Source organism: Alnus glutinosa, chromosome 10 (genome assembly GCF_958979055.1).
Source record: "Alnus glutinosa chromosome 10, dhAlnGlut1.1, whole genome shotgun sequence".
In the NCBI taxonomy this organism is placed as follows: Eukaryota; Viridiplantae; Streptophyta; class Magnoliopsida; order Fagales; family Betulaceae; genus Alnus; species Alnus glutinosa.
Window position 1 is genome coordinate 20,586,496 of NC_084895.1, and position 15,409 is coordinate 20,601,904.

The following is a 15,409-nucleotide window of genomic DNA, read 5'->3' on the forward strand; positions in this document are numbered from 1 at the left end:
CATAGCCAACACTATCTTATATCTACCGGTACTGGAAGTCGCAACTTAATTATGATAGTGGCATGATCAACCGAGTAAGTAAGAAGGAGAGCAGGGGTGTAAGCCGCAATATATGGGCAAATAATATGCTTATCCCGCATCCGCAATTTGTGGAAGGCTGATTTTAGCAACTACCTGCTCTTCCAGGGCGGGTGAAATCTGCCATAGGCACACAGACAGTTTTTTTTTTTTTTTTTTTTCTTTTTCTTTTTCTTTTTCTTTTTCTTTTTTAAGTCTTTTACGATCTTTTTTATGGGCTTTATAACATTTTTAGATGAGATTTTTTAGATTATCTTCATCCAATTTTTATTGGCCATTTCCCTAGATGAAACTGCATCGATTTATAAGGCAAAAATATTATATATATATATATATATATATATATATATATATATATATATATATATATATATATATATATATATATATATATATATTCGCTTCCGCTTACCCATATTCCACTATCTGCTTACATATGTGCAAATAGCGGATAGGCATCCGTCGGCTCGGAATTAGGGGTTGAAAATCATTCTGTAACCCATGCAGATAAGCGGATAGCAAATGCGGATTGATTTTTAACCGCCCACTTGAATACCCTTAAAGGAGAACGTACAGAAATAAGTTTTTATATTTTTTGTAACGTAAGGAATAAATACTTTAATTTCATTTTACTATTATTGATGACGTGGTGGAAAATCATACCTATTTTACATGAACTTTTTGCATTAAAAATTTACTTTAGTTGAGAGGAAAGTAGAAAAAGCATGAAAGGGAATGAACATTAAAAAATCTTTAATTTTTACTTTTGAACTCTTTACATTTAGATAGCATTACTTACAAAAATTAAATTTAACATTGAGTAAAGAGTTTGTTATATGATGTATTTTGTGAGTTTTGTTAAAATTTTAGAGAACAGCTAGAAGTAAAGAGTTGAGTGTGAATACTCTAAGATTTTAGAAATGTTTTAACAAAATGTTTGATTTGTCATAAATGTAAAGTAATAGGACTAAATTGTTCAAAATTTAAAGTGTAGGACAAAATTGACACCGGTATCAAAATTCAAACTTGATATTTGTATTTTTCCCTTTTTTTGTTCGAAATTTATGAGCACTGTATTTTTCCCTTCTAATATTTATTTGTTGTGCTCGATCATATTCCTTAATTACGTATGTATTCAGTACATTGGACTTTTGTATAAAATATGACTAAATCATTTCTCAAGCGATCCGCATGCAGGTCATGATGATTATATTGTTTCATATTGCCACTTATTAATTGTTGGTTATTTGTCACTAGGAAAACAAACTACTTGAGGGATGGAAAAGATCGAAGGATAGCGATTCCATAACTTGCATTGAAATAGAAGTACCTGATGAATCCGAATCGGAGCAGTTCCCTCCGGAGTGGCCAGAATGTTGTATCTACAGTGTTCCCAAAAACTACACGAGATAAATGAAGAAGCCTACACCCCGAAGTTAATCTCAATAGGCCCCTTTCATCATGGTGGAAATGAATTCAAGAAAATGGAAAAGCACAAAATGAGATATTTTAAGGATTTCTTCATGAAACGAACCAAGATGAGCAAGGAGGCTCTTCTGAAGATCATTAAAGTGGACAAAGAAAAAATTAGTCGTTGCTATTCAGAAGAAAAAACAAGTCATTGTTATTTAGAAGACTGTATACTCGGAAGTGATGATCATTTTGTGAAAATGATTCTATTGGATGTCATCTTTATAATTGAGCTCTTCTTAAAGGTTAAAGACTTCAACAACATCAACAAAAAAAGAAAAAAAAAAAAAAAAAAAAAAAAAAAAAAAAAAAAAAAAAAGAGAGAGAGAGAGAGATATTGAAGAATTAGAAAAGGCTCGTAGTAAAGGAAAAAAACAGAAGAAAAAGAAGAAGAAGACTACGAAGAAGAGGCTAAGAGGAAAAGAAAAAAAGGGGAAGAAGAAGAATATTATATTCTATGTAAACCATGGTTGTTAAATGGTATAGCATATAATCAAGTTCCTTTCTTTATTCTTGAGAAATTATATATGTTCGCCCTCAATGCTCCCTTTATTAAGCTTTCCCTCAATTTCTTTGCACCCTATGATAAGCATAGAGAGTTCATCATCAACAAAAAAGTAAAACATTTCACATATTTGCTAAGATACTTTTTATGTTCAGTACCAAGCCTGGAGATGAAACATCACAAAGTTGGTCGTCTGGATAATTGAATTTGTGCTACAAAGCTTGAGGACGCAGGATTGAAATTCAAAGTAGGTAGACATCATAGACGCTTACTTGATATAAGATTCGTCAGGAATCCGTGCTTGAGATCGAACATTTTTGTGCTTAAATTTGTCATGGCTCTTGGATTGCTTACCATGCTTGAAAAATAGGTTTCTGGAGCGTATGCAGCCTATCTTGGAAGTCCCACTCATTGTGATTGACGACAGTACTGAAGTTATTTTCCGAAACCTCATCGCCCTAGAGTAGTGTCATTATCCATTTCATACTTACATCTGCAATTATGTTGCGCTATTGGTCTATCTAATCGACAATGAAAAAGATGTGGATTTGCTCGTTGAAAAAAAAGATCATTGATCACTATATCGGTAGCACCAAGCAGTGGCGGATCTAATTAACAGACTTTGCCAAGTTTGCGTTCAGATTGTGGAACTTCAATCCTGTTACTCCGATATATGTGAAGAAATTAATAGGTACAGTCACAACTATTGGAACCACAACATGTGAGACATTAAAAGAAAGTTTTTCCCTGAATTTTGGAGAGGCGCTGCAACAATATTTGCAACTTTCATCACGCTTTACCAGTTATGGGATTTGGTTCGGCCTCTTGTGATAAACAAATAAGGAATGAAGCATCGATCTGCATGTGTGGTTAATTAGTGTTTGTTGGAGTGGTTTACTTTCATTAGTTGCAATGGAATATTAATTGGCTTGTGAGTTTGTGATATCCTCTGATGATCACCATCTTAATTCATAGGTTTTATCAATTGTTTTCATTTTAATTTGTGTGTTTACATATATATTGTTTCAGCATATATATATATGGAGACTGGAGAGTGTGTATGTGTACTTCAGTAAATAAAGTTCTATGCTCTATTTTTATCACTGGTCGAGATTGTAATCTAGTCAAATATTGAATTGAATGTTTAAGCTTGATTGATTTAATTTTATTTTCATTCTTTGGGAAAAATTTCACATATAACCTCTGATCTTTCATCATTTTTACAATTATGTACTCAAACTTTAAAAAATGTCAATTTAGGATATCAATTTTTCAATTTTTTTTTTCAATTTCACCCGTTCATTAGAATTTTTCGTTAAATCCTGTCAAAATTTTTACAATACCTCACTTTTTAAGAAAAAAAAAAAAAATTGCCATAGGTTTAAGGTATTGGTCAGAATTTAATGAATTTTGCAAAAATAACCATGCTTGGATCTTTGAAATTTTATAATTTTTTTTTTAACAAAAAAAAAAAAACGTAGTGGTATTTTGGAAATTTTGATCAGATTTAATGGAAAATTCTAACGAACGGTTGAAATTGAAAAAAAAATTGAAATATGGATACTCAAAATTGACATTTTTTAAAGTTTCTGTACTTAATTGCAAAAGTAATGAAATATCAGGGTTATAAGTGAAAATTTCCTATTCTTTGTAAACAAATATGCACTAGGGATGTTCCAATAAAAATGAACTAGAAATATAAACTGTTAAATCACCATTTATATCCTAAAAGCTTAAGTTTAGAGGAAGAGGTAAATTTAATCACTTAATCAATACTTTATGCTAAAGGGAGTAAATAATTTTGGGGTACAAAAAATGTTGATTAAACTAACAGAAGAACATCAATGAAGATGAGGGTTGGCTGGATTCACTTTACACCATTCTTTGTAAATGAAAGACTAGAGAGCCCTTTAAGCAAATTTGTCCAATAAAATCTACAAAGTAAGCAAATTTAATTTAAAATTTTTAGAAAGGTAAAGCTGTAGTTAGCACAAAATAAATTATTTTTCTTGCCTTTTACTAAAGAGGGATGTGTTTGGTATCATTCTCTTATACATCTTTTGGGTAATTCTATCATTAAATATGTGAAACTTACATGTGATTTCACCGACTCAATGAAGAATTTGCACATATCATATACAGAGGGACAAAAAATGTATAAGAGCATTAGCAGCAGATTCCCAACCATTTTTTCTATATTTAGGGAACAAAACTACTTTTTGATTCCCTATAAAAAAACACCTCACAATAGATTCCCTTACTTTTCCTTATATCAATTAAATATTATTCTTTTACGCTTATTTTATTCTTTTTTCTCTCTTTCCTACTTTTTTATATTAAAATAATACATAGGGAATAAATAGTAGACATGTATATATAGGGAATTGCAATTCATTCTCAACTCCCTCATTTAAATATAGGGCATCTGTTGTGAGAAGTTTTTTTTTTTTTAAGTTTTTCATGAAATTTTCCCTAAATATAGAGAAGTAAACCAATATAAGGTAACTGTTGCTAATACTCTAATAAAATGAAAATAAATTAATCATTTTCTCCTCCCATCCTCCTACTTTTGAACATCACCATTGGATTTATAGGTTCCATGTGGGTCCCTCATATGGGCCCCACAAATCTAATGGTGATTATCAAAAGTGGAAGAATGTATAACACATATCTCTAGTATGAAACCAAACATTTCTATACATTCTACAACACTTTTTAAAAAAAATAAAATAAAATTGGCTGTCTCTGCTAAGCCAAATCCTTCGGAGAAGTTCTAACTGGCCTTTAGAGACTAGTCCATTTGAAACTCTACCCATTACATCCTAGATCAAGGCCATTCTTAAGCATCACTCCCTCCTGGCCAAACCTTCAAGGAATGTCCAGAACTTTCGAATTCATGTTGCAGTCACTATAGACAAAATCTGGCGTATATATATACCAGAAACAACTCTCTATCCATAATGAAAACGAAACCCAATATCCTCACTGTCTTGAAACAAAGTCCAGAAAACCTATTGTGCCCATAAAGAAGCCTGGAAAACAATCACCTCTCGACCCAAGGATTGGACTAGCTCTCCTCTCTGCCTACCCATCTCAAAGTTAATTTTGATGTTGCTATTCAACCCTCCTTTGCAGTGGCAATAGCTATACTGAGCATGACCAAGGTGACATGATTGCATCCTATGCTAAAAAGCTCCCACAGTAGGATGTAAACATTGGAGAAGCATACGTAGCCCTGCAGGCAATGAATTTAGCAGCGTCAAGCTTTTTGTGATTCTAACTAGACTAGTAACCCCAATGATCAATGATCCACAACTGGGTATATATGGAGTCTATTTTGGTTCATGTATAATTTCTTGGTGTGCAAAGAATCAATTAGTTGTGTCTCAATCTTCTACTGAAACAGAGTTCCGTGCTTTGGTCATGGCTACCGCTGAAATAAATTGGCTCCGTATGCTCTTCCAAGAACTCCATGTTCCTCTATCCATGACTCCTACAATTTAGTGTGATAACCTTGGTGCTATAGCTCTTGCTTCCAATCCTACAAATCATGCTTGGACTAAGCATATTGAGGTTGATTATCATTTTATTTGAGAAAATGGAATTAATCATGATATTTCAATTAAATATATATCTGCCCACGATCAAATTGCCGATATTTTTACCAATGGGTTGTCTTCTTCCTACTTTGTCTTCCTTCGTGACAAGCTCATGGTGTTTTCCTTCCCCATTTGCTTGCAAGGTGCTGTTAGTGAAAATTTCTAGGATAGCAGTAACAGTAGTCCCACACCAATATCAAATAAAGAGAATGTGGGCTGATATGAAGTGGCATTTACTACTTGTATTTAATACTAGTGTATCATAGAGATTCTAAACATTTGTATTGGGTGTATGTAAAATATTCTATAAATAATGCCAAATATCCATCATCCTAATATGAGCTGTTTTTATCGATAATAATTGTCCTTTTAATATCTACCACTTGAGAAAGTGATCAATCCAAAGTTGTTACTTCATCCAAACATACTGTTAATTATACTAATATAAAGAGTGAGTACGCATATCCAATTACTCCCTAAAGAATAGATGTAATGCCCCGCCTTTTACAAAAAGGCGTAAATAATTATATCTAAATAATCATATGACATTACTATATCAGAGACGATAAATCTCGCAACGAAATAGATTTTTTTTTTCTAAAGACTTAGAAGTCAATAACATAACACATCGTGCTGCTAGGCATTCATAAGAATTTATTAGTTTTTCTTTACACTAATTACGTTGAAACATGTGTCACAAATGACACATAAACTTACATGGAAAGCCTACCAAATACAAACATTTCTCTAAACATGTTATATAAAAAAAGAATGTAAACACAAACGATTACAATTAAATACAACAATTACGAAAAAGTTAGCTTTAACATCTTCTAAACTAGCAGATAATCCAATCCATCATTTTCTGAACCTGCACGAATAAAAATGTTATTGCAGATACTTCCACAATCTCATACATTAAATTCATGATTCATAGTCATGTTTCATAGTCATGAATTGAATATGATGACAGTTTTATATGCAATCTTATTATTTTCTACTTTCACTCCTCTCATTATGAAGCCTACAATCCGGATTAACATGTCGATTGAGAGCCTACGGTCCCTCACTTAAAGCTTATTTATATGTTGTTGGAAGCCTAAGGTCCCAGCTGACCGAAAACCTAAGATTTCAGTCGCTTATTTATTAATATGTCATGTGAGCCAAAGGTCCTACTGGTAGCCATTGCCCCCTGCTACTCACCAATTTTGTTATTAAACCAGCTTAGTTACAATAGTAAAATATGCAAATTACATTCATGCGCAAACAATTAAATAAATCTGTAGCCACAATATTATGGAAATCCAATATCAATCTCCGTAAATATTTTAGAAATACTTACAGCTCTTTAGTGCAGTTCTCAGTTCATCAACTGCAATAAATACATTTATGTACACAGGGTGTTAACATCATTACTCATGAATATTAATTATATTCACATAGGTATAATCATTATTTTTCTTTGAAAAATCGTTTATATTTATTATCATGAGTGTTAAGAAACTCAATGATATCGCCTTGATTTTAATTTAAAGGAATCCGACCATTAATCGATGAGCATATATACTTATCACATACTTAATTTCAATATTTATTTTCAACAACAACACCTAAACCTTTTTTCTGCAAAAATATCAAAACCCATTCGAGGACTCATTATTAGTGCAACATAAATACACTCAATACAAGTACCCAACTCTAGATTATCATAAGCAACCAAGAGCACCTAATTTCATCATAATAGAACAATAAAAACTCACCAACCCATATTCGACCAGCACCCATAAAACCATGTTTAAGTAATTTTGAAAACTCAACCTTATCATTAGCATACTAGAAACCTCAATATTAAAACATAGACAAATCAACACGGGAAATATACAATACACGGATTCGGCCCATCAGCAGAACACCAAATACGGCTCAAACCAAAATGGGGAAGACATCTCAAAGCATCGCACTGTCGGAACACTTCATGGTCAAACACATGAAATATACCCAAAGCCATTTTAACACAAAACCATAAAATCACCCCCAAGCTTTCGGCCGAAAACAGCAACCTAAATTACCAACACCCAAAATCCAGCCATCACTTATACTTCCAAAATCCACTAAAACCAACCCAAGAACTATTACCCAACAATCAGCAAGCATAAATTACTAACACACAAGGTTTACCTATTCTGGGGATTTTCACCGTAAATCCACCGGAAAAAATGGGTTGAACGGGTCACAGGATGGATCGCCGAAAATCACACCCTTAGCTTCGCCGGCGACTCCCTATGGAAGATCAGCCTCCGGTCTTCCTCTCCCTTCAATCAGAATCTCTCAGTCTCTCTATGTTTCGGTTCCTCACATTTGGGTCTCCCGATTTCTCTCCCTCCCAATCTCTCGGTTTTCTCCCTCTCTCTCATCTCGATTTCCCCTTCTCCATCTCTCTCTGTTCCCCCTTCTCCCACGATCTTCTCTTTCTCTGAGACTCGGACGGAAAAAGGGAAAGGAAAGAGCAAGAAAGAAGAAGAAAGGTAGAGGAAAGGAGAATTGGGTGATTCTCTTTCTCGACTTACAGATCTCCCTCCCTCTCGCTTCCCTTCACATCTCACTCTCTCTGTTTCTAGAATGAACGAGAAGAAGAAAGGAAACAAAAAAAGAAAAGAAAAGGAAAGAAGCGAAATAAGAAAGGAGAAGAAAAGAGGAAAGAGCAGGAACAGTGGGCCTTAAGAGAGAGAGAGTCCAGAGAAAAAAGAGAGAGAGCCTCCCTCCTCCCGGCCAACTGTGTTTTTTTGTCTCCCTCCCAGCCTTTGGAGCTGTACAGTTTTTGTTTTCCAGTAGATCTATTGGTGGTTGATCTTCTCCTAAAGTTTTTAGGCTACGGTGGTTTATGTTTTGTCTTTGTTATTTCTTTCTTTTGGTTTTTGGCGGGAGATTCAACTCAAGAAGTCTAATTTGGGGAGTGGCTGGCTTCCTGTGTCGTCAACAGTGTACTTTGATCGATTTTTAAGTGTTTTTTTCTTGGATTTTGAAGCCAGATCTACGCACATCCATCGACTTTTGCTAGACACGCGCAACCAAGCCGCGTTCTCCGTTGTCTTCTGCCCCTACTGCCGGAAGTATTGGTCTTGTGGATCGCAAGAGCTCGGCACATGGTCCTCACCCGCCAGGGAGTCTTTGCTCTCTGACTACGCGTGAAGGCCATGCTCCACCTTTTCAGACCATGCTTGGTAGCGCCTAGGGTCTTCGGCGTCAGATCTGTTGCTGGGTGCTTCCTTTGTCTGCGCGAGTTTTACACGCGGCCCCACTTCGGCGAAGTCTGCCATTTCTCCACTGCCGGCGACTTGTATCTGAATTTTTTCTACCATTGTGTTTGTGTATTCCCCTTGTTTCTCTGGTACAATTTGTCTTTGTATTGTTTAAATTTTATTGAAATTTTTGTTGGCTAAATGCTAAATCGGCTCTCTTTCATGATGTAAGCCTTTAGGCCTTTTTAGCAATATATTTGGTAGCACATGCTACTCTGTTCATAAAAAATAATAAATAAATAAAAAAGAAAAAAGCTCGGTGAATTGCACTAAAAAGGTGTTAGATAATATATTTTTCATATAATTGTGGCCAGATATGATATGAGAATATATAGACCGTATGATTTGATTGTAATTGATTATAATCAAATTTTAATACATTCAATTCTGATTTGATTTGATATTCTTTCATATATTTTTGTACTCTCTTTATATTCCTATAAATATGGATCATTTGTATTGTAAATTCATCAAGAGAAATAAGAGTAAAATGTAGCTTTTTGAGCTTTATCATATGGACGTAAGTTATAGATCGAACCACATAAAATCTCATGTTTTTTTTTTTTTCTATTATTTCGCTTTATTTTATTTTAGCTTTATGTTTTCTTTCAAGGTATTAGAGCTATCGGCTAACGCTAACGTTCGATCCGGTCCTATGAATTTTTATTTTCTTTTATTTAATTATCTTGTTCTTGATATACAGTACTTTTGGCAGATCTCCTCACCATATTTCTTGCAAAATTGTATTTGACAATGAAAAAAACAAAAAAAAAAAAAACAGTCGCTTTCTCTGTGTGTCACCTCCTTTTGTCGTTCCTGAACGTGAATACTGTTTCCTATAGTATTAAGTCGCTTAAGTGCCGAGTCTTGCGGATCGAGCATCAATTAAAGATTAATCTTTTTATTTAGTCTTAAATTCTAATTTAACACGTTCCATTTTCGGGTTTAAAATCTGGAGCGCTACAATAGATTTCAGCAACCAATAACTTGGAGGTGGTTCGTTTGTTGGTTCCTACATGGACTGTCTCCACCGTGGAGGAAAAAATCACTCATAGCAGCTTTCCTATATTTTTCTGTTTCCTATGAATGCTACAATGCTTCCCAATGCATAGGGAAACACTGTAGCATTCCCATTCATTTCTTTATTCCCAAAATATATTATATATCTCTTATTTAATTATCTTCTCTTTACTACTTTTAATTAAAGTAAATGGATATATATATATATATATAGGCAAAAATGAAGGGAAGCTATTGCTGAGTGTATTTTTTAAGAAAAAAATAATAATTTTGTTCCCTACGTATAAGTATATATAGGGAAAAATGAAGGGAAGCTGCTGTGGAGTGTTTTTGTTAGAAAAAAAAAATGATTTTGTTCCCTACGTATAAGAAAAATGATTAAAAAGTTACTGAGAATACTCTACGGCAACCAAAAGTGCCCCAACAATTATATCATGCCACTTTCAAGAAAGGAACAACACATGGTAAAGTACATATTAGATTAATGATAGTAGTCCTTCGGTTATTATCATGGACATAGAATTTTGGGAGCTTAATCTTGATTTGTGACAATTGAATGAATTTTTAAACCAAGAGGTAAAATGGGAAAGACCACTTTTACAGCTTACAGCTATGTAACAACTCCAGCTTTTAGTAGTAAGCTCTGATCATCTTTATTTTATCATAATCTTATGATTATTAGGGCGGGTTTAGTGTATAAGCCATCAGTGAACAAAAAATTGTGCTGCAAATCTACTCGTTTAAAAGATTTATGCATACAAGTTGATTTTAAGTTTTTATTATTATTATTATTATTATTATTATTATTTCGCATTAAAGATATGATATTGAATCTATATATATATATATATATATATATATATATATATATATATATATATATATATATATATATATATATATATATATATATATATATATATATATATTATTTTTTTTTCCATCAAATTTTGTTTCTTGAATTGATTTTACATTGTAATTCTTTTAGGAAAATAGAAACATGTATACTAATCAACATATATTATATTTCATTTCTATATAACAAATGCAACATATATAACATTCACACTACCAGCATATATATGAAAAAACTGATATTGGCATAGATGGGATAGATTTCAGTAGAAACCACATGGCATAAAACTTTATTCGCTGAAATAAAGACACTCCATAGATGCTAAAACACATAGACTTGCCACATTTGTTATTGCTGAAATCTCATAAACCACTTACAAAGTTTAATTAGGATTACAAGCTATTAATTAAGACGGGGAGGATATCACAAGCCAAACAAGATTACAAATTTCAAATGACAAGCATCCATTGCAAGTACTAAAAGCAAAGCACTCCAATATCATAAACCACTTACAAAGTTTAATTAGGATGACAAGCTATTAAGACAGGGAGGATCACAAACCAAACAAGATTACAAATTTCAAATTAAATGACATGCATCCATTGCAACTAAAAGCGAAGCACTCCAATGAAGACTAAACCACACATACTTCAAACCTTCACGAAATAAGGCCTAAGGAAACCCCAGAAAGTGAAACCAAGAACAATTAGTCCAACAACAGTTCCGCTGCCTCTCCAAAAATCACGAAAATACACACTTTTCATGGTTCCCATAGTGTTGTTCCAAGGGTTATCAAGGTAGCTTGTAATCTCTCGACACAGAGAAGAGTAACAAGATCCATCTACCACAATATCAAGGCAAAGTCTGTTAATTAAAGTCATCACAGCAGCGTTGCTCCCGATATTGTTAGCAATGACCTTTTTCTCAACAAGCAAATCCACATCTTTTTCAGTGTCGATAAGTTGGTCCAATAGCAAAACATAATTGCAAATGTAAGCTTTGAGTGGATAATGACACTGCTCCAGGGCCATGAGGTTTCGGAGAAGACATTCAGTATTGTCGAAAATCTTAAGGGGTGGAATTTCCAAGATACATTGCATACGCTCCAAGTGCGGAAAGCATTTCAAGCATGGTAAGCAAGCCAAGAGCCATGACAAATTGAAGCATGGACAGTGTTTCAAGCAATCATTCCCGGAGAATGTTATGTCAAGTAAGCATCTCTCCTTAACTGGTTTGAATTTCAATCCTGCCTCATCAAGCTTTGTGGCACAATTTAGATCACGCAGATTTTCTCCATGATTCAACTGATCTGGTACTGAACAAAAGAAATATCTTAGCAAATCTATGAAATGGTTTACTTCCTCACCGACTGCAGACTGTTTCTTTATATCATATTGGCGTCCAAAGTAATTGCGGGAAAGCTTGACAAATGGAGCATCCTGTTTCATGAGGTCCTTTTTGTGTTCCTCAACTTGCTTGCCTTCTTCGTAATGGTTGCAACTGGAAGAGTCATTTTTGGCGAACATATATAATTTCTCAAGAATAAAAAAAGGAAGTTGATTCTCAAGTAATAACAAGTCACGTCGTATACCAATTTCCAACCAGGGTTTCTTTACTATGTAATCATTTTCATGATTTTCATCAATCCTCAAGAAGAGCTCAATTATAAAGATGGCATCCAATAGAATCATTTTCACAAAATCCTTACTGTTGAGCCTACAGTCTTCTGAATAGCAATGACGAATTTTTACTTCATTTTCTTTAATAATCTTTCGAAGATCCTCCTGGCTCTTCCCGGTCCGATCAGAGAAAGCCATCAAATATCTCAGTTTGTGCATCTTCATGTTCGTGTCCTTCAATTCATTTCCACGGTGATGAAAGGGTCCTATTGAAACGAGCTGAGGGGTATAGGATTCTTTCTTTACCTTGCGCAGTCTCTTGGGAACCCTGTAGATACAGCATTCCGGCCACTCCGCAGGGGGAATAATGTTAATGACAAAGTCCTCGCATTCAGCTTCTTTTCCAATGGAAATTATGGAATCACTAGACGCCATCGTTTCCATATCCCTTAACCTTGTTTTCCTAGTGACAAATAAGCAACAACAAGCGGCAATACAAAACAATCCAATCAGCTACGTACATATAGCTTATTGCAATAGGCAGTAATATTATCATTGATTTTGTATGGTACATGTCAGGCCCCCACCCCATATACTTCAGTAGTTCTTATTATCTTTCTCTTTTCTTTTTCTTTTTCTTTTTTTTTTTTTTTTTTTTGGAAAAGGCTCTTGTTCAGAGTATGAAATTTAATTACAACATTGCAAGAGGTTTCGTAAATATCTTTTTTCTCATCATTAATATTGATGACACAACTATACAATCAAGCAAGTGATTCCTATAAGAAATTACAATCATTGAAAGCACAACCACTGGATACCAAGATCCTTCAATCTTGATCTTATAAGTTTGTATCTCTAGCTCTATTTATATAGTCATACATTAATTTTAATACTCAATCCTTAGCAATTTGTTATAAACTGAAAATAACAAATTGTATATTTTAAGAGTCTTCATATATCACGATTTAATTTTCAAAAAGAATTAGGTGTTACATTAATTCATTGCTATTTAATAGTATTATTATAATTATAAATATCTCTGTACGTATCTGTACTAATGTTGTACGTATACAATGTCTACCAAACATGTTCATAAAATATTAAAATTGGAGGTGTATATATGTGTGCGTATAATTAATGAGGTAATAAAACAAAAAGTATATATAGTTATTTCTAAAACAAAAAGTATGGTTATTTTTATTTCAAATAATTTGGAAAAGGCTCAAAATCACTAATAGTTAAAGGCATCTCTTCCTTTTTAAAATGATTCTGACATTTTCTTTTTAATGTCTTTCTTTAAATAATATGTTAACAGAGAGAGAACCCTAGTTTTAGGTCCTCACATGCAGTTATTTCTCCATCAGTTTCCTCATTTTCTCTTTATTCATCCTATTAATTATCAGGGTACAAATTTTGAGTTAACTCTAACTCCATAATATTATAGCTCTCATTTAAATTAAATATTTGAAGTGTTCAAACTATTTATTAAGATGTCCAACGGAGTATGATCGAACACAATTAAATTATTAAAAGGGAAAAATACAAATATCATCTCTGGACTTTGATATGCATGGGTATTAAGTTTAGTCCCTACACTTTCAATTTCAGAGGATTCATGGCATATTTGGAGTAAAAAATAAATTTTTTAAGATCAAATATCCATTTTTAAAAAAGAGATCTAAAAGTTTTCGTCTCAAATTGCTACTTGGCCAAGTTCAAATAACTTACAACGTACGTTAACATTTAAAAGATAAGATTAATGAGAGATTTGTCACTCGTTTAGGTAGCTGAGAAAATTACAAGTAAATTCCACTCATAGAAATAATAATATGATCAAATCAATATTAATAAAAATATGAAAATAAGAGAAATTAAAGAAGTGTCCTTCAATTTTTTTTTATATCTGAAACAATTTAAAATATTTTGTAATTACCAATTAAATGATGAATATGTGATATCTTGGATACTAAAGGCTATGCTTGTTAAAGATTTTGAAAACTGGCCATGGTTTTTATTGTGATAGAAAGTTGAGAATTGTTTCTGGTAGGTCCATATTTAAAAAATGATATATATGGGGTTCACTTAAGATATTTGTTTAACAAATTAACTTTTGAAAAGTGTTTCAAGTTTCTAAATAAACATGCACTAAACGTCCAATACTAGTTTATTTTTTCAAGTGCGGAGGTTAACTTTATTACTCAAAAAAAAAAAAAAAAAGAGTGGGCGCACCTAGTCATGTCGGGTGAGTAATGCTTTATACTCTACTCATATTTCATTGAGCTGATGTGGCAATACTCATCGGTCCTTGAATCAATCTTTATTAAAAAAAAATAAAAAATTGATAGGCACTGTCATATTAATGCAATGAATTATTCCATATTAGGGTGGTTGCACACCCATTCCTATATGGTTAGGGAAGACAATGCTTGTATTCATGAGCTGTTGGGGTGACCTACAACCATCTAATCTTTTTGGAGTAACAACGAATATTTAGAAACCCACTGGTGCAAGTTAGATTCCTAACCTTTGGGCAAAATTGAATTTGTTGCTAAAAGTGATCATATTAATTTTATAATGTTAAATGAAGGAGTAAAGTGTTAAATGAATTTTCGACAACTATATCAAGAATAAGAAAAATGATGGGGAAATGAAGGAGTAAAGAACCTGCAAATTTTGCTTAAAAGTCTGCTTGAACGATTGGGAGCACCTCCTAAATGCCTCCTGATAACAGATCTCTCACTTTCGAACGATATAATATCTCCTCTCTTCTTGCACTCCTACTTATACTATGTTCTCTGTCTTAAAGATAAACAAGTACAAAACACGTTATACTTTCTATATCTTCATTCTCACAAAATCTCACTTAAAATATATATATATATATATATATATATATATATTCCTTCTTTTGAGTAAAAGTTACAATTGATTTCCAACAGTAAAAAACAGAAATTATGAAAGCT

The 15,409-nt window shown here is 33.0% G+C and overlaps 1 protein-coding gene across 1 annotated transcript; it reads right to left on the minus strand.

Annotated features, from left to right (window-relative positions):
- Nucleotides 1-11,434: 11,434 nt before the first annotated feature.
- LOC133878821 (UPF0481 protein At3g47200-like) lies at nucleotides 11,435-15,173 on the minus strand. The gene is made up of 2 exons (XM_062317363.1): nucleotides 15,111-15,173; nucleotides 11,435-12,909 (listed from the first exon to the last, which is right to left on the minus strand). Exon 2 carries the CDS (start codon nucleotides 12,888-12,890, stop codon nucleotides 11,478-11,480), a length of 1,413 nt encoding a protein of 470 aa, XP_062173347.1. The 5' UTR covers nucleotides 12,891-12,909; nucleotides 15,111-15,173; the 3' UTR covers nucleotides 11,435-11,477.
- Between the last annotated feature and the right edge of the window lie 236 nt (nucleotides 15,174-15,409).